Source organism: Diplotaxodon limnothrissa, linkage group LG17 (assembly GCF_057381915.1).
Source record: "Diplotaxodon limnothrissa isolate DT_005_m linkage group LG17, D_limnothrissa_male_GT1.1, whole genome shotgun sequence".
Classification (NCBI taxonomy): domain Eukaryota; kingdom Metazoa; phylum Chordata; class Actinopteri; order Cichliformes; family Cichlidae; genus Diplotaxodon; species Diplotaxodon limnothrissa.
Window position 1 is genome coordinate 38,668,931 of NC_140612.1, and position 23,720 is coordinate 38,692,650.

Here is a 23,720-nt window from a genome sequence, read left to right on the forward strand (position 1 = left end):
ATTTTACCACGTTAATGTGTGTTGCGGGGCGTGGTCTGCAATGCCGCTGCAGGGGAGGCGGACGCACCTGAGCGGCACCCGCAATGACGCCTCGCCGCCCTTAGCTTTGTTGACATTTAGGTTTCCTTCCCACTGTAACCAAAGTACTTGGTAATATGGGGGTCATATTGTAGGGTTTACCTTGCAATATAAAGCACCTTGAAGCTGTTAGCTGTTGTTGTGATTTGGCGCTGTACAATAAATTTGAATTGGAATGTTTATCATGTGGCTTTTTATTAATAATTTGTTAATCTAAACAATAGAAACATGCAATCATCATGTACACAAGTAGATATTTGAAAGAAGTGCTTTCTACTTTTTACTGAATCACTGGAAAAATAAAAACATTATTTTCTCGCTGACAACTCAGTTCCTTTGGTCTCATTTCTTATGAAGTCAGATGAGTACAATCCTGGATTTGAGCTTTACAGCAGCTTTGTTGTGAAATTCTTCAGCTGTATCGGTCATTAAAAAGATGAGACACGGGTATTGTTGTCAAATTTCCCTACTGCAGGTTTATTGATTCCATCCTCCTTGTTTGGCTGACCAACATTGTCTGTTCCTCCCATGACCTAAGGAAGGAAAAGTACAAGACAGAATTGAGCGCCTGTCATCAGTCGGTTGCTTTTGATACCTTTGCTCTTCAGCACGTACCCCATCTTTGACACGTTTGAACAGGTGATAAGAAAGAGTGTCTTCTTTCATTAGCATAAGTCTTGGGTCCACCGTCTCCCTCAATCCCCCTGAAATGATAAGTGGAAGAACAAATACAAAAAGTCCTTATGAAATAATAAGAAAATGAGATCACAGATCCATTCCCAAGTACAGGTAATTAATGACAAAATCTTTATTTATTTTATTTCATTTGTTTTTTACCTGTCAAGAGACTGATGATTATTCCAACAATAACAGATGTTAAACCTCCAATGACACCGAAGTAAAGGTAGGATGGAGAGTGCCACTGAACCGCATGTCTGGTGGTGAGAGATTAGTAGATATCTTGTTAACAAATGTCTTATTAATGTAATTACACCATATTATGAAAGTATTCTGAAGGCTACAAAGGAATTTGTGAAGACAGTTTGCAAATGAAAAATATATTCAACAAGACTAGGGCACATTTATGCTTTCCACCAGGTTTTTTATTATTATTATTATTATTATTATTATTATTATTATTAATGACCTCACAACATTGCCCCTTACTATATCACTTTTTTTTTAAATCATATGGCCTTTTTTTTATTTTACTATACTTTCGTTCATTATAGGAAAGCTCCGTCATCCCATCTCACCAGATAATATTTCATTCATTCAAGACAGACTGAACCACACTTACATGTCATCAGTATTCTGTCCTGGGGTTGTGGTAAAAAGACTTGGTTCTGTTGGCAGTGGGGTAGTCCAATTGAAACTGCTACCAGTAGTAAAGTTACAACCCTCAGTGCTCAGAAAGAGAGGTCGGGTCATCTCAGGAGGAGAAGGGGATATCATCCCTATAATGCTCACAGAGACAGCTGCAGCCAATCCTGTCACGAGACCACATAGACCTCCCTGTGGACAAATATCAGAATCAGAATCTTTATTGCCATTGCGCTTTTGAACAACAAAAACTGCATGTAAACCCATTCAGTACAAGTGGAAGGGGGCACTGTTAAGAGAAACAAGTATAGATGTACGATAAATTTTAAACAAAGAAAAAAAATAGTATGTACAAGTCTGTCTGTGAAGGTTCTCAGTCATCCAGGTCATCGTAGTCAAAGGAGCTTGCAAAGAAAAGCGTCTGGACTTCTTTAAGTTGCTTGAAGACGTTTCACCTCTCATCCGAGAAGCTTCTTCAGTTCTAAGGTCAAATGGTGGGGAGTCCCAGATTTAAACCTAGTGGGAGTATCCCCCCGCAGAGGGACAAAAGGACCCCCTGATGATCCTCTAATCGCCTGAGCCAAGGTGTGAAACTGGGTGTGGGTCCCAATCAGCCAGGGTTTCGGGTGAGCTCGTTGCACCGGCTACATAGGGGATGACAATGTTGTTGCGTCTGTCCTTCTTATCAGAATCTTATCGGTGTATCAGAAAAACTCAGGAGAGTTTTCTCCAAGCATGACATCCCGGTGTATTTCAGACCCAGCAACACGCCCAGACAAAAACTGGTTCACCCCGAAAGACAACACCCCAAAACACAGACTTAACAATGTGGTGTATGCTGTACAGTGCAGCGAGGAATGCCCAGACCTCTACATTGGAGAGACCAAACAGCCACTTCACAAGCGCATGGCACAACATAGAAGAGCCACCTCCACAGGACAAGACTCAGCAGTCCATCTGCATCTTAAGGACAAAGGTCACTCTTTTGAGGATGCCAATGTTCACATTTTGGACAGAGAGGACAGATGGTTTGAGAGAGGAGTGAAAGAAGCCATCTATGTCCACTGTGAGCGACCATCTTTGAACAGAGGCGGTGGTTTACGACACCAACTGTCTGCCATTTATAATCCAGTTTTGAGATCCCTCCCCAGACGCCTTAACGCCCACTTACATCCTGGGCCATCTGACCTCAGGAATTCGCATGATAAGGTGGGGCCAGGTTTCACAATGAACTCACCCGAAACCCTGGCTGATTGGGACCCACACCCAGTTTCACACCTTGGCTCAGGCGATTGGAGGATCATCAGGGGGTCCTTTTGTCCCTCTGCGGGGGGACACTACCACTAGGTTTAAATCTGGGACTCCCCACCATTTGACCTTAGAACTGAAGAAGCTTCTCGGATGAGAGGTGAAACTGTCACGGTGTCCTTCTGGATGCTGTAGGCTTTCCTGTGGCAGCAGGACCTGTACACCTCCTCCAGGGAAGAGTACAGCTCTTGATCACAGCTGATGATCCTCTGTGCTGTGTTGATGACCCTCTGGAGTGATGCTTACTCCTAAGCAATACTGCTGGCAAACCACACTGGGATGCAGTATGTCAGTGTACTTTCAATGGAGCACCTGTAGAAGGACACTAGCAGCTCCTTGGCTAAGGCGTTGTTCTTCAGGACGCTCAGGAAGTGGAGTCGCTGCTGTGCCTACTTGATCATAGCTGTGGTGTTTGTTTTCCAGGATAGGTCACTACCCAGGTGCAGGCCCAGGAGTCAGAGACCCTCTCCAAACAGTCCCCATTAATGTGTATGGGCTGGGGGTCAGGTTTGTTCCTTCTGAAGTCAACTACTATTTCTTTGGGGTTTTTTTGGTATTGACGACCAGATTGTTTCAGCTGCACCTTGATGACATATTTTCGACTTCATCCCTGTATGCAGACTCATCTCCCGTCATGATGAGCCCAATCACAGTTGTGTCATCAGCAAACTTGTTAAAGTTAATATTTACAGCATACGAATGTTGGATGGGTGGGTGGGGGGTGCAGTCGTGAGTGTATAGAGCGTACAGCAGGGGACTCGGCACACATCCCTGAGTTTGGTCATTATTATTTTTATCCTGCTGTTAACATTTTTTTTAAAACATTAAGCATTTAATAAAGTGTTTTTTAATACTGTTAATAAGAAAAATGCTCCCGTACTATGTTATACGATGATAAATTGATGTTAGGTTGATTTAGGAAAATACCAAAATGAGAATGGACTTACTTTGGAGTTGACAAATGGACAGAGGACACCCAAACTGAACAGACCGAGTAAAGGACCCCCAGTGACCCCACCAATGATGGACACTGCCTGTTTGAAGAGACCTGCAGCTCAAAAAACACTTTAAGAATGGTCGTATTTACTGAGGTGAAAAATTTACTTATTTACGTAACTAACATGCTTTCTAATAAACAACAACAACGTTCCTGGATGTCACGGTTTGCGGGGGCAAGCCGTGTGGAATATATATAGGACCAAAAGGCGGCAGCTCTGGTGCAGGTGAGTGTTTATTAACAACAAAAATGCAAACAACAAAGGCGCTAGGAACATGAAACTGAAACCTAAACTGGGTAAACTAACAACACAAACCAAGAATGACGGTGCAGGGAGGTCCGGGGAAATACATACAGGGAGACCGAGGGGAAACAACACAGACGAACCAGCAATTACTAAGACAGAAAATACAACTTAAATACACTCAGAACACAGGGAGATTACACACAGGTGGGAAACACAGCTGGGAGTGATTAACATAACGAGACTAGGGAGGCAAACTGAAAACACTCACAAAAGACGCAGACCTTCACAATAAAACAGGAACACACGGGCAGAACAGAGTAAACACTAACAAAGGAAGAACAGAACCAAAATCGAAGAGAAAACACAAAATGCTGGGTCAAAAGGACCCAGGATCATGACAGTACCCCCCCCTCAAAGGCTGGCTCCAGACAGCCCAACAAGAAACAGCCAGAAAAAACAGAAAACAACCCGACCAGGGCGGGCGGCGGGGGCCCAGGAAGGAGGGCTCAAAGCAAAACAAAACCGGAGCACCAGAAGGCCAAAAGACAAAAACAAAAAACGAGCCCAAAACCAAAAGAAACGAAGCACACCAAAACACAGAAAAAAACAGAGTCCAAAACAGAAGAGTTCAGGGGGCCGACAGCACAGGAGTCCAAAACAGTTCGGGGGGGCCGGCCAGGGGGCCGACAGCACAGGAGTCCAAAACAGTTCGGGGGGCCGACCGTGCGGATGGCAACGGCGGCGACGTGGATACAGTTCGGGAGGCCGGCCGCGCGGACGGCAACGGCGGCCACTCGGGCGATGGCGGTCCGGGGGCCGGCCGCGCGGAAGGCAACGGCGGCCACTCGGGCGATGGCGGTCCGGGGCCACTCGGGCGATGGCGGTCCGGGGGCTGGCCGCGCGGAAGGCAGCGGCGGCGCCCAAGTGTCAGGCGCACCGGCCGAGGCTTGGAGGGCACAGGACCAGGCGTAACAGAAGCACAGGCTGGACCAGGCGTAGCAGAAGCACAGGCGGATGCAGCTGGACCAGGCGTAGCAGAAGCAGAGGCCGCAGGACCAGGCGTAGCAGAAGACTCGGATGAGGCCGGACCAGACGAGGACGAAGACGAAGACTCGGATGAAGCCGGACCAGACGAGGCTGCAGCTGGCGATGAGGCTGCAGCTGGCGATGAGGCTGCAGCTGGCGATGAGGCTGCAGCAGGCGATGGCTCTGAGGCTGCAGCAGACGAAGGCTCTGAGGCTGCAGCAGACGAAGGCTCTGAGGCTGCAGCAGACGAAGGCTCTGAGGCTGCAGCAGACGAAGGCTCTGAGGCTGCAGCAGACGAAGCACAGGCTGGAGCTGCAGCTGACGAAGCACAGGCTGGAGCTGCAGCAGACGAAGCACAGGCTGGAGCTGCAGCTGACGAAGCACAGGCTGGAGCTGCAGCTGACGAAGCACAGGCTGGAGCTGGCGTAGCAGATGGTGGCTGGATGGGCTCTTCGGGCCCTCCAGCTGATGTGGCATGGTGCTGGTGCGGTTCTCCTGAACCCCCAGCTGACGAGGAAGGTTGCTGAACGGGCCCCTCGGACCCTCCAGCGGAGACAGGAGGCTGAACGGGCCCCTCGGACCCTCCAGCCGACGAGGCATGAGGCTGGTGTGGTTCTCCGGAACCACCAGCTGACGAGGAAGGCTGCTGGACGGGCTCCTCGGGCCCCCCAGCTGAAACAGGAGACAAAGGCCGGAGCGGTCCGTCGGACCCTCCAGCGGAGACAAGAGACGAAGGCCGGAGCGGTCCCTCGGGTGGCTGCTTAAACTCCAGGGGTCCAGAATCAGCTGAGGACTGGGACCTAGCCTCTGGGGAAGCCCTGGAGCGGCAAACTGTGCCAAAGGCGGCTGAACTACAAAAAGCACCTTGAGGTAAAATTATACTTTCTCCCTGCATGGAGTGAGTATGTGAGACCACTATTACTGGAGCCAGAGTTACGGGTAGCGGGGGCACTGGAGCTACTGGGGCCTGCGCTACAGGCGGCACTGGAGCTACTGGGGCCTGCGCTACAGGCGGCACTGGAGCTACTGGGGCCTGCGCTACAGGCGGCACTGGAGCTACTGGGGCCTGCGCTACAGGCGGCACTGGAGACTGAGCTGAGGGTGGCACTGGAGACTGAGCTGAGGGTGGCACTGGAGACTGAGCTGAGGGTGGCACTGGAGACTGAGCTGAGGGTGGCACTGGCTGCGGGGGAGCTAACTGGGCTGAGAGTGGCTGCGCGGGAGCTAACTGGGCTGAGAGTGGCTGCGGGGGAGGTGATATGCTGTTCACAAAGTCATCTGCCGCACAGAACACCGCCCCTGAATGAACAGTCATACAGTCCGCAAATGGAAAACAGTCCTCACTCACCACAGCCGGCGAATTAGAAGTCCGAACGTCCAGCTGTGGGGTGGCGCGCTTGCGGCGCGATCGGCGTCTCCTCCCCGCAGACGGCTCCGACGGGCCGGGCAAGATCACATCCGGCGAGTCGGGCAGCGAGGCAGGAGTGGCTGAGAGAAGGTGCGGTGTGAGCCGGAGAAAAGCCTGCATGGTCGGAGGAAGCGAGTCCAATAGCCATGGCAGGCCGGAAAAGAGCCGTTGCAGCCGGTCTTCTGCTGCGCGGCGAAGCTCTTCCGGGGGATGTTCCAGCCATAGGCTGAGAAGGATCTCCACATTGTATGTGATGTCGTCCTGGAGCTCCTCGGACGGATTTACTGCCGCTGGGTCCATGGTGGCTGGTTCGTTCTGTCACGGTTTGCGGGGGCAAGCCGTGTGGAATATATATAGGACCAAAAGGCGGCAGCTCTGGTGCAGGTGAGTGTTTATTAACAACAAAAATGCAAACAACAAAGGCGCTAGGAACATGAAACTGAAACCTAAACTGGGTAAACTAACAACACAAACCAAGAATGACGGTGCAGGGAGGTCCGGGGAAATACATACAGGGAGACCGAGGGGAAACAACACAGACGAACCAGCAATTACTAAGACAGAAAATACAACTTAAATACACTCAGAACACAGGGAGATTACACACAGGTGGGAAACACAGCTGGGAGTGATTAACATAACGAGACTAGGGAGGCAAACTGAAAACACTCACAAAAGACGCAGACCTTCACAATAAAACAGGAACACACGGGCAGAACAGAGTAAACACTAACAAAGGAAGAACAGAACCAAAATCGAAGAGAAAACACAAAATGCTGGGTCAAAAGGACCCAGGATCATGACACTGGATGTGTTTGCCTGAACACATTGACAGCTCTGCATTAACAGATCCCTCTACCTGCATCATATGTCCCATGAGTGATGCCAGTCCAGCCATGGCAACGCATACAATTCCAAAAAACACACCTGCAAAAACATCACATCACAAAATGACATTTTTATCGACTACCAGCCGCATCCATGTAGCAGTAATTAATCTAATATAACATGCAGTCTGTGTTATAAACAAACAACAGGAAACTCGTTATTTACTCAGCCCTTTGGAGATTAAGAGAAGCTTTTTCTCAGATAGTTTAATGCGTGGTTTGATCAGGTCCTCCGTGGTCACTGCAGCCATTGCGTTGATTGAAGTAGAAACTGTGCTGAACATGAAGAAATGAACCATGTTTACTCTGGACTAATGGACATAACTGACACTTCAAATGTGGCACAGCTTTAAATGTTACATGCAACATGAATAAAAATATATCAAATTATGTTGTATGAACCTCAGAGAGGCACTATAGACTGCAGCAAAAAATAGTCCTGGAAGACCTTGGTGATCTGCCAAGATATCCATCACCAAATAAGGCAACAGCTGTAAAGGAAAAAAAGATTTTTATTTTAAGATCATAAAATAACTTGAATAAAAACAAACATCCTGTGGTTTCTTTGTTTATGTGTATGGACCTGATCAGGTGATGAAACTTGTCCAGCTTTCCATGGGTCACAGTTCTTATAGAATGAATAAAGACACAGCCCTGAAATCACTGACGATGTCAGGGTGCAAGCTAGGCCTAACACGTTGATGAAGAGAGCTCTGAAAAAACACAACACGAAAAAGTGACGTATGCAAACAAAAATCAGTGTAGCATAGCAAACGAGATTATATTTCTTATCACTGTATGCTGATGATGTCTAAAACGATAACTCAATATGAAGAATGTGAATGAAGTTGGAGTTAATTGAATAAGGATCCATTATTTTTTGTTTCATTTATTTTATTTACTTATCTTTTCTCCTCGTTACTATGTGGAGTGTAGGGCCGTGCAGAGAGGTTTAAAGGGGCGGATGCTCAAAGTTAAAAAGGGGCACATTGAACCAGGTTGAATAACAACAACACACATTCATCAAGAATCTAATATGGGAAGGGCAGGGCTGTGTTGATCTGAGACTGTAGACATTAAAAAGTCCATAGGAGAGATGGTAGCTGATTAAACAAGTGTCATGAGATAATAACAAAATGCAAAGATTGGTGACAGCGCTTGGAACCATAAGGCAACAAAAAACTGTGAGAAATAATTTAGGCTCTGCCTGTGATTCACTCTTTGCTTCTCTTCTTCCTTCCATCCCATCATTTCATATATCACTCTCCACTTGCTGTCTATCTGAGAACAAGGCACAACTTGCTATTGCAATAAACTATAATCTAATTATCCACACCTAACAACTCTTGCACTTAATCTATAATAAAATGATGACAGAAAAATGTTATAGCACTGCCTTTAGTAGCCTCACACAGCTCCTGCTGTTTCCTCCTCATGTCCTTACCAGGCATGTCTGGACAATGTTATATCATGAGTAATATTTTTTTTAAAAATCCATCTAAATGAAACACACACATGCACGCACACACAATGACATTTTAGACCTTCTTCAGAATACTGTATATACTATGGGCATCATGGTGCTGATCCAGAATCTTTTTTTTTAATTTATTTATTACTAGAGCTACAATAATAAAGCAATGAGGAGGGGGAAGTAATAAATATGAAATAATGTCATTATGATGATTCCATTTGTTTCACTATCCACTCTGTGCAGGGGCAAAGCTTATTACATTTTTAAACTGTAGAGATACAATCATTTTACTGCTGTAAAATCCAAATTTTGTCTTATTTAAAATATAAATCTAATATAATCTGCTTCTTAATGTATGTTCTTTAAAATACAGCGTGTGTTTTTTTAATGTATTATAATTATTATAATGCATAATTATGTGGACATGCATATTAGATCGTTTTTTAGTGAAATATAATCCCTCCAGAAAGGCAGGAAAAGCCCAGAAACTTACTTTAAAACTAAATATGTTCTAAATACTTTAAAACTAAATATGTTCCCTAAAACGGTGACAGAGCTACAGACCCATGACAGCCTTACACAGGTAGCCAGCAGCTATGACCAGCACTACTTGTGCAGTTAATAAAAGGACAGGTAATGTTTGTCGCGCTGTTGCACACACAGCACGCTCGTTTGTTTCAGTTCGTCATTTGACACAAGACATCTTACCAACGTGTACGTAATAAGCTAATACTCCTGGGTGCTACACACTACAGTGTACGCTGTACACCTACTTACTGGTTTTGTCGCATCAGTCTGTGTCTCTGAGATAACTTGTGTTTCTCCTACAGCTCCGGACCGCTAAAAATGCGCGTGCTCTTTGTGAGCTCGTTCCCGTCTCGTAACCAGCGCGTTCTGCCGTCGAGGGCGATCATTGGTTAAATGTGATCATGTGACTGATGCAAGCCAGATCCTTTTATTTAGCAAAACTGTGATTAATAGTTAAATATTATTGTTGAGGGGCACAGACAGGACTCCACACGCACACACACATAAAAAAAAAATAATTTTTTTTAAAAAGTTGCCTTATCAAAAGGGCACTTTGGGCACCCATCAGGAAAGGGGCGGGTGCTCAAGCCCCTCTAGCCCCCCCTCTGCACGTGCCTGGTGGAGTGGTATATTCTGATTGTAAATTTGTTGTTTGGTTTGAGTTAGGACTGGAAATAAGTGTTAATTGTGTGGATGCTTTAAGCATCCACACTATTGAGTTCCTCTTGATACTTCCGTACACTTTTTGGCACTTAACTACTTCCACAATTTTCAGCCGATTTTCACCGTTCAAATTTTAAACTATTCTGCTATTTCTGCTAATGTGTGCTATGTCTTTTTGTATTTTTCACTATTATACTTTTTAAAATATTAAGTTTAATTTGTCCCATTGAAATGAATGGGAAACTTCTGCAATTCTGCTAAAATTTTCTTGTTTTTGAAACTTAACTACTTCCTCATATTTTCACGTAGAACAACCATTCAAACTTTAAAATGTTCTCAAATTATTGGGCTATTCAGGTATAAATCAGCTTTTTCAAATCTTTTACCGTTTTACTTTTATGCCTCTTAAAGTTTTCACTTGCAAAATTGTGATTTTTCACAAAATACATGCATTGTTATGGTTGCTATGCACTTGGCTTCCAGTGTGCCACTGAAGGTTTTGCAGTCTTCTCTTCATGTCCGAACAACTTCTTGCTACTTGCTCAATTTTCACTCAACTTCCACAAATTATACATCAAAACGTAGGTATTTTTGCTGGCTTTCCGAAAATGTCACTATCATTGTTGTGGGATTTATAGAATTTTGGCAAATCTCCTCAGACCAACACAAAGTCGCAAAACTCTCCATAGAAAGTCAATGGAGAGTTTGTTCAAAATCACCGCTTGATTTCTGTAATGAGAGGCATATTCGAATCGTCATATCTCCTTAATGAAGCAAAGTTAAGACATAAGGCTTGTCCCAGTATATCTTCAGACACTCCTGACGCTCACAATTCAAGAATTATTTTCTCACCTATTACCGTTCTGAAATGAGTTAGACTTGTTTGACGGTAGGAAATTCGTCCTTCGCTCAGATTTCTTCAGATTTCAAACTCTGGAAATGAACCACTTATTTCTCTCGTCATATCTTTTTAATGGATTTCCACAGAGACCTGAAAATTTCCATGATTGTTCACCAAAGCCTGCTGTCTCTTACGGTGAAAGAATGATATTGATACTCCAAATAGATTTAGAGTTAGAAAGCGTTGTTTGAGGGCAAGTCAAGGCAGTTTTTGCTTTGCTCTACTCAGTTATGGTGCATTAGAAGTCAAATATCTTTAATAATTCATATTTTAATGATAAATTGTCAACACTTTAAGATTCCCCCATCTCTTCTGAACAAAACGATGTAAGAATGACTGTTCTAGCCCCTACGGTTAGGAAATTATGGTCATTTGTTTGAGGGGAGTCGTCATTATGAGAAATAGACTGCAAAAATCCTGTGTCTCTCTGTGCTGCGTGCACCTGTTTTGGCGGGAAAAAGTGCACAGGCTCTCTGATTGGTGGATTCAAATTCAGCAGCTCCCAGGCTGCTTGACTGAGCTAGAAACTTACTTCTCTCTCCCTCTGTGTGTGTGTGTGTGTGTGTGTGTGTGTGTGTGTGTGTGTGTGTGTGTGTGTGTGTGTGTGTGTGTGTGTGTGTGTGTGACAGAGAGCGAGAGAGAGAGAGAAAGTCTTTTAATGGGATGATCTCATTGTAAGATTCAAATTCAATATATTTAGAGTGGTTGACTGAATTGGATCTTGTGTGTGTGTCTCTGTTATATTTTTTTTTGCCGATTTTTTTCATTTAACAAGCATATTTGAGGGACCCTCAGCATGTTCAGCATTTTTTCAGCTGTCCATTTTGCTTTTCCAATTTTTCTGTATAAGATATTACTATTGTGCTAAATCATACTATTTCTGCTATTTTATAAGATTTGTGCTAAATATAGTATTTCTGCCAAATATAGTATTTCTGAATAATTATAGTTTTTCTACCAAATCACAGTATAGTATTTTTGCTTTTTATAGGATTTTTATAGGATATTTATATTGCTTAATATAGTATTTCTGCTTTTTATAGTATTTGTGCTAAAACATAGTATTTCTACTAAATGTAGTATTTATGCTTAATCATACTATTTCTGCTTTTTATAAGATTTGTGCTTAATATAGTATATCTGCTAAATTTTAGTAATTCTGCTTTTTATAGTATTTGTGCTAAAATATAGTATTTCTACTAAATGTAGTATTTATGCTTAATCATACTATTTCTGCTTTTTATAGTATTTGTGCTAAAATATAGTATTTCTACTAAATGTAGTATTTATGCTTAATCATACTATTTCCATATATTACTGCCAGGTCCCCAGGCAGCCAATCCTCTGTGAGGCCTGAGACATTCAAATTTACATATCAGGGCCTCCACGGCTTCCCAGCCAGCCAATCATATATGTGGGCTGAGGCATTCAAATTTGCATATTGGGGCCTTCGTGGCTTCTAAACCAACCCGTCATCCATGTCATATATCTCAAAAAATTCATATTTTAATGATAAATTGTCAACACTTGACGATTCCCCCATCTCTTATGAACAAAACTGTGTAAAAATGACCGTTCTTGCCCCTACGGTTAGGAAATTATGGTCATTTGTTTGAGGGGAATCCTCACTATGAGAAATAGACTACAAAAATCCTGTCTCTGTGCTGCGTGTGTGCACCTGTTTTGGCGGGAAAAGTACACAGCCTCTCTGATTGGTGGATTCAAATTTATCAGCTCCCAGGCTGCTTGACTGAGCTAGAAACTTGCTTCTCTCCCTGTGTGTGTGTGTGAGAGAGACAGAGGCAGAGAGAGACAGAGAGACAGAGAGAGAGAGAGAGAAAGACCCTCTTTAGGGCAGCATCTCATTGTTTGACTGGCATAGACCCTGTGTGTGTGTCTCTCTCTTTACATTTCTGTATTTATTTATTTGTATTTCTTTTTTTCCCCACAGTTGAACAATAATTAGTTTTGAGACAGCTTAAGCATGTTCTGTTTTTTTCTCAGCTTGTCACTTTAGTTTTCCAGTATTTTCACTTAAGTTATAACTATTCTGCTCAATCATAGTATTTGTTCTAAATCATTGTTATTATGCTATATTGTAGTATTTCTGCTAAATCATACTATTTCTACTATATTATATTTTTCTTTCTAAATATAGCATTTCTGCTATATAATTGTATTTCTGCTATCTTATAATATTTGTGCTAAACCAGAGTATTTGTGCTGAATCATAGTATTTCTGCCAAATGATAGTATTTCTGCCAAATTATAGTATTTGTGCTAAAACATAGTATTAATTTAAAATTACAATATTCATAGTTCATCACAGTGTCTCTGGTAAAACACAGTATTTCTGCTATGTTGTACTATTTTTCTAAATCATAGTGTTTCTGTAATGTTTAAGTATTTTTGGCTAAATATATTCTTTCTGTTATCTTATACTATTTCTCCTAAATTCTTGTATTTTTTGAGAAGTTGTCATGTTTCTGGTAAGTTACAATATTTCTGCTAAGTTCTGCTATGCTATTGTATTTCTGCCAAGTATTATGTTTCCTCTAAGATATTGCAGTTCTGCTAAGTTATTACATTTTAGCAAAGTTCCTTTGCTTCTGCAAAGTTTTTACAATTTCTGCAACTTTTCAGCTTTTTCAGCTAGTTTTTGCATACAGCTTCAGCTTTAAAGCATCCACACTGCATTTTCGCAGGAAATGCAAATTTTTCTAGTGTTAGTTTGTTCCTTGACTTTTGGTGCCCACTTGCGAAATAAGTTGGATTGTAGATAGGGGGCAGGGTTTAATAAGAATATATTCTTCTGCCTGCTCCTTTTCACACGTGGTTGCAGTGCTTTACTGACAGAAAGTGTAGTTGGTTTGTTTGAAAGAACTAACTGTGGAAACTGTTGACCAAGTGTGAAATAAATAATTAAATTAAATTAAATTAAATTAAATTAAATTAAATTAAATTATGTCATCATTTATAATAGCTTCATAGCTATCTTTTCCGAGTTTATGATAAGAACGTGTCATTTGCCAGCAAACCCCACCAATGTAGTGTCTTTGGCTGAATCAGAATTTACATAGATGTGGAAATAGACGTGTCATATATTGTTGCTTTTTTTTAAAAAAATTTTTATTATTATTATTTTAATTATTAGTTTTGCAAGCTAAACAGGAAGGAAGGAATACATTCCTTTGAATCACTCACAATCTGGCATGTTTAATGCTCTTGCAGGAGTTGTATCTCTGAACTTGAGGTTGGTAGGTCCCATAAACTGCACTCCAACCAACTGTCCCTCCGATGACTAGTGTCCAAAAAGTGTGTCTTCTCAGAGGGTTTATGTCAAAGCTGGGATTACACAATGAAAGGATGATTTTAGTATAACACACACACACACACACACATACACATACACACACACACACATATACTCACTCCACAAAGTTAATTCTTCCTCCTTCTTGGGCATCTGACAAGATAGTGGAGATTCCTCCTTTTAAGATCACACTTTTGATTATAACAGACATGTAGCCTGCAAACATTATTCCAATCTGGAAGAAAAATCAGAGATTTGTTTGGTTGGCAGATCTGTATTCTGTAACTATGTTGACAGATTTTGGTCCCAGTTATCAAATTCTTGCTAATTTACATGAATACTGCAAAGAATCAAGACATGACTCAAACGTGGTTGTGGTGTCGATAAAATTAGACTGAAACCTGATTGCAATTTAATTCAGTTTTACTTACATAGCAATGGAATATATTTATATGGTTCCAAATCATAACAAAAGGACATTATATTGTAAGATAAAGACCCTACAATCCAGAGAAAACGCCAGCAATCAAATGGCAGTGTGAACCAAAAAACTCCCTTTTAACAGGAAGAAACGTGAACGTCAGGAAGGGGCAGCCATCTACCACAACTATTTGGAGGCATTTGTGTATTTTTTTTCGTTTTATTTGATCCAGAACCCTACCTGAACAACATCTGTCCACACCACAGCTTTCAGGCCACCCTGTAACAAACGCCACAAAACAAGAAAAATCTCTGTCAAAAAGGTTAGGAAGCTGTATTTATGAACAGAATGCATAACGTGGAAATATGTGACCGTATTCTGTAGTAGAACATTTTCAGAAAGCACAAGTGATGGGAATAACGGCGTCACTAACGACGTTACTTTTTTCAGTAACAAGTACATTAATAAGGGGGGGACAGGACAATGGACAGGCGAAGGAAAAGTGCCAGAGATTAATAACAACTAATGCATCGACAGACAGCTGTATACCTCTGTTTAATCTGCAGTGGAGCAAAGTGAAAATTTGTCCTGTCTGAAGAGTCACATTTTTTGTGGAGACTGTTGAAAAGCTGAAGTCCTAGATTACCCATGAATGAGAAAACACTGTGCTCTGTAAACTACAACAACTGGTTTCTAAGCTTTCAAATGTTTGCAGACTTTTAGAAAAAAAAAAAAACAGGTGACGCAACACATTATGCAATCACGGTTTCAACTTTTGACCCTTAGTGATTGCAGGTGAAAACATCAAATTTTAAAAATGGGCACATATTTTTCATGAAACAAAACAAATCATTTGAATTAAATCATCCAAATGAAAACGTCAAGAAATCAGAGGTGATGTTAAATGAGAGATATTTTGTTTTAAAGGGTAAATGGGAAGGGGACCTCGTGAATTTTAGGAAAATGTAAATATTCTCATTTAATCTCTGCTGAATGTGAAAGTGGGGGTCTCTTAAGGTTCCTGGCTTAGTGATGCTCGATGAGGTTCGACTGACAATGTGATGCACTGCAGTGTGTGTGTCGTATGTAATAAATGTTTTACTAACCAGTGCACAATACAAAGTACAAACAGTGGCTGTCGAAATAATCCCACCCCACAGGTTCATACCAGTCACTGCAAAAAGAAGGGAAATTCATTAACAGGGGAAACACTCTTGTTCAAGATCCCTTCACGAACTTAACTGCTGTGAACTGGAGCTGACATACCTTGGTTCAAAGCCAGAGCTGGAGCATAAATTACAAGTCCAGTGTAGAGCAACTGTGGCAAAAAGTTAGAAAGTCACAGCAACAACATGTCTCTGCTGATACCAACGTAGTTTTATGTGCAGAAGTCAAAGCACTACAAAGATTGAACCACTGGCTTCTTACTGCGTTAAAAAAGAAGATCACCATTCCCAGGAGACGAGTGGCTCTGCTGAAACGCAGCTCCAGATACTTGGCAGAGACCAGACAGAGAAAAGACGCATATTGATACTGATACATGAAACTTCTAGTTCCCCTCACTCCCTCCAATTCAAAGCTAGTACTTTGTACACTTACTGACAGGTGTAGCCCAGCCAACAGTTTAAAATATAGCAAAAATAATGTTGAAAACAAAACCACAGTTACCTCATATGTGCTGTTGATGGCCAGTCTGTAGAAAACTGGGAGAAAGACTTCGGATGTGTACACCACTGCTATTACATAGGAAATACTTAAATAGCCAAATATGGCTCCGTAGCGATACACCTACGGACAGGTTGAAAAAGATTTATGGAAACACAAAATAGCAAAACAGCTGGTTGGCTGGTGAAACTTTGCCGGAGATCATTTGAAACGCTGATGCTGCTGATACTGAACGAGCTTTGGAGCAACATATGAACAGTGCTGAACTCTGGTGAGTAACACGAAAACTTTAAATTCGTTATTTGATTTGTTTGAAATTGAAAGCGGTGCACTCAAAGTAATGCTCGGTTAGCTGACTCCAGCCGTCTTCTAATGCACAGAAATCACAGTTTTACGCATTTTATAAAATTCTAATTTAAGCTCTGAATAAATGTTTGTGCGCTGAGGAAGCTGAGTGCAGATCCAGGACAGTCCCGACACGTTACCTCGGCTGGGTTGGAGAGCACAGTGACGGATGACATGTAGCTGGCAGTGAGGGACATGGAGACAGCCAGGGCATTGAGTTTTTGGCCCCCAGTTAAAAAGTCCCTGGAGGTTCCTTGTTTCCTGCTTCTCCAGGCGTAATAAAAACCAACAGCAGCAGACAGGAGCAGAACGACAGCAAACACCACATAGTCTGCTGCCACGAGCAAGTGAGCATCCCCAGACATTTTATCAGTCGGAGCAAAACTGAAATAAAGCTAAAGCGTTTATCAGGCAGTGTTTTGTAGATCACTGGGAAGGCGGTGTCATCACCTCCAGGTAGTCAATTAAATTGTAAGATAAATTATTCCAGGCGGTGCGCGCACGTGTCCTTTCAGGTTAAGCTCAAAGTTAATGAATAAAGTTTAGAATTTCGAGTGTGAACCCAAACACATAAAACTTGGGTAACAATAGTGCTTTGTGCCACCACCAGAAAACTGGATGCATGTTTAAAGGACCTCTTTCTTGTGCTGTGGCTGGTGGATGTCAGATAGGGACGTGCTCTTTGTCCTGGGATTTGGGTCGTTTCTGCAGATTACGCTGTGTTTGCATTTGGAACACCATGTGTATTTGTTCTGGGCCCTCTGTGATATTGTGTTAAAGGTTTGATAATCAGTTATTGCAGACACACTGTTATAGTGTTAAGGTTCAAAATTGAGGAAGGAGAATACAAACCACCCATGGTCCAGGAGCTCTTGGTCAAACAATGATTTTAATGAATACACACGTGTGGGAAGAACACTCTGTACGCCGACAGCAAGTGATCTCCGACTTCCTCAAAGCATACACAGATTTTATACCGTCAGGGCTTGTTTACTGACGCCCCTTCATGCGTCACAGATACATTTTATACATAGATCAGATCAACACCACAATGACTTTTAACCCAGAAGATCATCTTCTATTTTCATGGCTGGTACTTTCCGTTCTTGTCTTAAAGTGAATTGTTCCTCTTTCTTGCCGAGACATGACTAATCTCTCCTCTAAATAAATCTAACTCATGTGTGTGTGTGTGTGTTGACCCCACATGCTCTTTGTGTCACCTCTTCACCTACTAACTGTCTGTGTCTCGTCCTCAAATGCTCTTTCTTAATTCACCTGTTGCACTTCTGACCTTTCACTAGACCAGAGGCTCACGGAGACTATGTGTATGTCTTCTACTAAATAAATGTTTTAACCAAGAACCTCTACTTAAACCTTAATATGAAATGACCTGATATATAAGTGTTTTGTAAGCATGTATTGCAATTCCTTCTATGGCTCCAAATCACTTGCACAATAGATTGTCCGGACATCGCGCCGAACAAAGCTTCCAACCCCCAATTAATTGACCGAGCTCCAACTCTTTAATAAGCACAGATATGCATTGTGTATAAAATAGTCATAACTGCACCTGAAATACAAAATTAACATCATCATAAACATCTTAAGGCCATCTTAAAGCTATCTGTTACATTGTTAAAGCCTCGTCTTAGCCTGCTGCTCAAAATAACTTCCTGCTTCTGCAAACTCTCTGCAAGCCTGTTTCCTGTCAGCCTGTGACTTTTAGCCTTTCTGAAAGACACACTGTTCAACCCCTGAATGCAATATAAACTCCAGATTATATTATTAATGCAATGGTAATGATGACAATTATTTAACAATAGCAGTAAAATAATTTCCCTGCTCCACAATAGCCTCCTAAGCGCCTTTATTGAACGTGTTTAAACATTGTGCTTCTCCGTAAAAGTAAAACAAACAGACCAAACAGGACTTCCACTGACCTCACCGATGATTATTCTTCATCAAAACATCCTAAGTGAAACCTTAAATGCTTTATATACACACGCACATGTTTAAAAAGTCCAAGTGTTTGGTAGGCCACATTTAAGATTTATGTATTTTCATGTTGTGACTTGTATCAACAGATTCTCACTACCTGAGCAAGTAGTCCCATAAGTGATGCCAGGCCAGCCATAGAAACACACAACCCTCCAATACTGCAACCTGCAACAACTTCGTGTAAAAACTGACATTTTAATCATGAAGATTTATAACTAATTCAGCTTTAGCCTCAGTCACATACCAGTGCTCAAAGGACAGAGTTCACCATGTACTGTGAACAGATCAGGTACGTACTCAGTGCTCTGGAGATGTAAAGCAATTGTCTGTCAGTCAGTGTGACATTTGGCTTGATCAGGTCCTCTAGAGTCACTGCAGCCAATGTGTTGATGATTGATGAGACTGTGCTGAGCTTAATAAAAGTTATTAAAAGGTCTGCAACCATTCACGTAACATTTGACAATCATTTAACTGATGGAACCAGCTAGGAAACAAGATGCATTAAGTACAGGATGAGGCCCAGCTTTTGATGTTGGAAACTGCAATACTTTATTAGCAAATAAAAGTATAAAACCTTAAGGTGCCACTGTAAACTGCTGCAAGAAAGAGTCCTGGGAGGCCAGGGTAGCTTTTCAGGATATCCATTACCAAATATGGCAGCAGCTATGAAGAAACAAAGATCAACTTGTTGCTTGTAAAACCACAGGCAGATCCACTAGTACTTTAAGGGAATAAGTTATGACACAGAACCTCAATACCTGATCAGAAAAAGAAATTGTTCCAGCTGTCCATGGATCAGTCCTTATAGAAAGAGTAGAGGCACAATCCTGAAAACACTGCAGATCCCAGGAACAAAGAATAACTTACCACGCTGATGAACACAGCTCTGAAAGAGACCAGGTGAAACAGTTGAAAGGATAAATTTCCATTCTTGCCAGGCTGGCATTAAGAAAAATCTACACTTGTTTATGGATGCACTGTATCCGGGTCCCATTAGTTACAAGACTGAGGGTCCTTAAATCATACCAAGTCTAGACTTTGAGTATTCTATGGTCCTGCTTGCAAGTACACTGCACTTAATAGATTAGACAAGCAGAAAGTTGACTAGCACATTTTTACACTTCCATATGCAAGCCTGAAAATTTTCCACATTTTAAGTGATATAGTATTGTTTCAGTTATAAAATCCTCCCATTAAATTATGACTCACATTCTGGCATGAGTGATACTCTTGCAGGAGTTGTATCTCTGAACCTGAGTCTGGCTAGTTCCACTGGTCATTGTCCAGCCGAGTGTCCCACCGATGGCTATGGTCCAAAATGTGTGCCGCCTCAGAGGGTTCAAGTCAAAACTGGGAAAACCGTATACCTATGAATCATCTAAAGTGAAGTGACAATTGTGCAACTTTATTCATATTTAAAAAACAGTAACTACAGACCCTAATGATTTCACGCAAATGCATCAATATGACCCGTAACTCCTTATATGACTGATGATGGATGACTAAGAGCCTACACAGATATGTCAATGAGGTTTCCAGGAAAAACTGGCCTGGTGTTTGTCACAAGACAATACTGTAGTGAAAAGGCAGAATAATATTTGCTCAGAAAAGTTAATGTGATTTTAAACCCCAGCACTGTAACATATTCAGCATCTTTGCAATCTATCCAAATAAGCCCGAGTAAGAGTAGATTAGAGTACGCTAATATGGTCAAACATGTCAGAAGTTGCTGCAGGGATGTCAAAGCCTTAGCACTGCAGGAGACATGGGCTGAACCAGTCACTTCCTTTCTGTACAGTTTAATTATACATTTAAATATAGCTGCAAATCCATCAATGGACCATCTTAAAATGTAAGAAATGTGTAAAGTTTAAAAATTGTTGGAGGTCTTTACTGTTGACCCACTTTTAAAAAAAAATAATAATAATTGATTGTTCTTTCTTATCTACTTTGGTCAGAGTCTCTGGTAGACCAATTATGGCCCCTTGGCCTTACGTTTGACACCCCTGGGCTATTGAGTCGTTTTGACTTATTCATTTAGAGCGGTTTAAAAAAAAATAAAAAAATGTTTGCCTTTACCTGGACAATCACTCCCTATATTGGGGTTCAGCCAGAGTTCTTTGGCTTATTTTCAGACTATAGTACAGAAGCAATTTGTTTCCAGAAGTTCAGTCTATCAACGTGCCTAGTTCAAGTACTGTGATTTAAATCCAAGTAAAGAAAGCAGTGCTTTTGTTGCACTCAGTTCCAACAGTGGGGCTCAAATACACACTTTAATGTACTGTACATTTCTATCATTTGAATTATGGTGCAAAATTGTACTCAATTTGCCAAAACAATTCCTCAGTATTGAGATGCAAGGGTTTGAATATGCAGGCTCTTAAAGTTACTTTACTTTCTTCCCTTATACTCACTCCAGAAAGTTCAGTCTTCCTCCTTGTGAATTGGACAGAATAGAGACTCCTAAGGAGAGACACTTGGATATGACACAGAAGGCCGGCTAACATTATTCCAACCTAGAAGATAAAAATCGGATTATATCAAGACATTTACCCCACTGCTACAACTAGAATTCAAGTTTAATTGTGATTTAGAATTAAAGCCAAATGTCCTGGCACTCGAAATTGACTCATTTGATATTCTTCTATGTAGGCTATGTAGCATTAACAGTAATCTTGCGTGTCGAAGCCTACCTGGAAAACATCTGTCCAAACCACTGCCTTCATTCCACCCTGAAATAATGAGCCCATTTAAATCCAGACAGTCAAAGCAAGAAACAGTTCAGTTTAAGGGAAATGTATAGCAGAGAGAGAGATGACTTTTGCAGCTTTTGTTGTTCCATACCAATGCGCAGTATGCCGTACAGACCATTCCTGTTACCACGATTACCACCCACAGATTCCACCCAGTCACTGCAGAGAAGTGGGAACATTTAAGATACTGGTCACTCAAGTACCCACAAGTTTACTTGTGCAGTAATGTTTCCTGAACCTGTCAGCTTTGGCCTGACTATACCTTGATTTAATGCGAGGGCTGGAGCATAAATTGCAAGTCCAGACAAAAGGAGCTGTGGTAAAAAAAAAAAAGGACAAATGGCCATCTGGTTACAGATATGTGGCCCTAGCCAAACACGTCTTAAAACTTGCTTACTGCCATACTCGCTGTTTGAATAATAGCGAGGAATGTTACCAGCAGACGGGTTACTTTGTTATAACGCAGCTCCAGATACTTGGTAGAGAAGACAGTTACTCATACAGCATCCAAACAGACTTTTTTTAAAAAACAAACAAACTAGTGGTGCATTTATTGTACCATAGAGCAGTCTAATTAAAAAACAAACAAACATTTTATTACACAATAAATCATAACTGGTTTAACCAGAAACCAAATAAGCTGATATCTTCCCTTTAAATTACGGACGCGCTTCTGGTTATTGTACACAATCTGCAAAAAGCTACTACACATACCTGAAAAGTGCTGGTAATGGGCAGCCTGTAAAAGACTGGGAGAAAGATCTCACATGTGAACACCTGGGCCAGAAAATGCCCGAAGCAAGCATACCCTATGATGGCTCCATAGCGGTACACCTACAGACAAGCAGCGTTTCCAATTTAACAAACAGGAAAATGAGCAAGACCATGACACACATGCAGGTTTATAAAGTTTTAACAATTCACACAGTCGGGCTATTGGAGTTGGTGCAGTAGACTTGAAATACTAACAGGAGTCCAACCCTGAATAAATGTTTTTATTACAGCGTGGATATTAGATATTTTAGTATTATGGGAGCATTTACTGGGTACTTTTTTTGATGATATTAGACAGAAGATTCTGTGACTCAACAAGGCTCTTTATGTTAACCGTCATTTTCTCTTGCTGTGTCAACTGAAGATTTTATGGTGTGAAAGTAGATACTAAGGTTTGAGGGAAAACACCAACAAATCACTCTTTTACTGATCACTCCCTTGCAGAAGATGTTTATGTGAAGACCATCTGGGTTGTGTCAGAACTCACGGATGTAGGAGACCTCTGTATAAGATTTATAGGCCTTGTGAGTGTATCTTTATTGCCCTTGCTGAACAAAGGATTCCAACTGTCGAAGGACACCACCCCACCCAGTGGGCAGGGTCTGAACTGAAACCTGTTGTCTGCCTATAAAAACTGCTGCACAAAAGAATAAACCGAGTTAGTTTGGGATGACAATCTAGAACAGTCTCCACGTCTTCTTGTTCTTCCAAACTGCTCCCGGTACTCCGGCCGGTGCCGTAATTAACTGTTGATCATATTTGAGTGTTACTTGAGAATATTCTAATTGTTATAGGTTAAAGGCTGAACTCTGATGATGAAAGCCCAGGCCTCAAAGAAACCCAGAATGGAGTTTCTTAAAATTATCAAACTCATTTTTCATCGTGGGCCAAATGGACTGGACCAGTTAAACTACCGTCAGTGTAAAGACATGTAATGCACATTTCATCTGAGATATTTTAAATATAAAAGTCATACTTCCAATAATACAGCTTGGAATATTTTATTAGCTAACAGAATGTTTTTACTATAAACTCAAAGTTCTATGCAATTAGTTTTTCTGTTACTTAAATGTTGTATTAATTGCCATGAGGAAGGTCCTTATACTTATGCAAGTACAGTTTAAAGTCAAATATTCACGGGGAAAGCCAATCACAGGAAAAAATGAAAGTGCAATGAGAGAATTTTAATCTGAGGCCAATCCCGCACATTACCTCTACCAGAATGGATATCAGTATGATGGACGACAGGTCGCTGGCGGTCAGTGACAGGGAGACGGGCAGAGCGGTGAGTTTTCGATCTCCGGTTAAGAATTCCTGGGTATTTTGCTGCCTTCTTCCGATCCAAGCGTAGTGTAAGCCGATGGTTGCGGACACCAGCAGCATCAACACAAAAACTGCATAGTCCGCTATGTGCAACGAGTCAGCTCCAGCCAAGTCCTCACACATTTTGTTACAAGTCAGAGCAAAACTAACTATAACGCCAGATAGGCCTTTACAAATCACTGCGAACCCTGCTCTCCATGACGCACAAACTCGCTATGTGTCCGAGCTCTTCAGCTTATATATTCCTAAACACCTATAGTTATGTTCGTTGTTAGCCACAACCTCCAC

At 41.7% G+C, this 23,720-nt stretch overlaps 1 protein-coding gene and 1 pseudogene across 1 annotated transcript; both read right to left on the reverse strand.

Moving 5' to 3' along the window:
• Positions 1-372: 372 nt before the first annotated feature.
• Positions 373-17,013, reverse strand: LOC146615411 (sodium-coupled monocarboxylate transporter 1-like). The gene is made up of 17 exons (XM_085376113.1): positions 16,725-17,013; positions 16,243-16,362; positions 16,003-16,068; positions 15,841-15,892; positions 15,681-15,748; positions 14,815-14,853; positions 14,273-14,388; positions 14,045-14,185; positions 7,858-7,987; positions 7,677-7,765; positions 7,441-7,550; positions 7,247-7,314; positions 3,657-3,743; positions 1,379-1,593; positions 916-1,013; positions 694-782; positions 373-611 (listed from the first exon to the last, which is right to left on the reverse strand). The coding sequence occupies exons 1-17, from the start codon at positions 16,947-16,949 to the stop codon at positions 507-509; spliced, it is 1,818 nt and encodes a 605-aa protein (XP_085232239.1). The 5' UTR covers positions 16,950-17,013; the 3' UTR covers positions 373-506.
• Positions 17,014-18,661: 1,648 nt separating this feature from the next.
• On the reverse strand, positions 18,662-23,492 carry LOC146615412 (sodium-coupled monocarboxylate transporter 1-like; annotated as a pseudogene).
• Between the last annotated feature and the right edge of the window lie 228 nt (positions 23,493-23,720).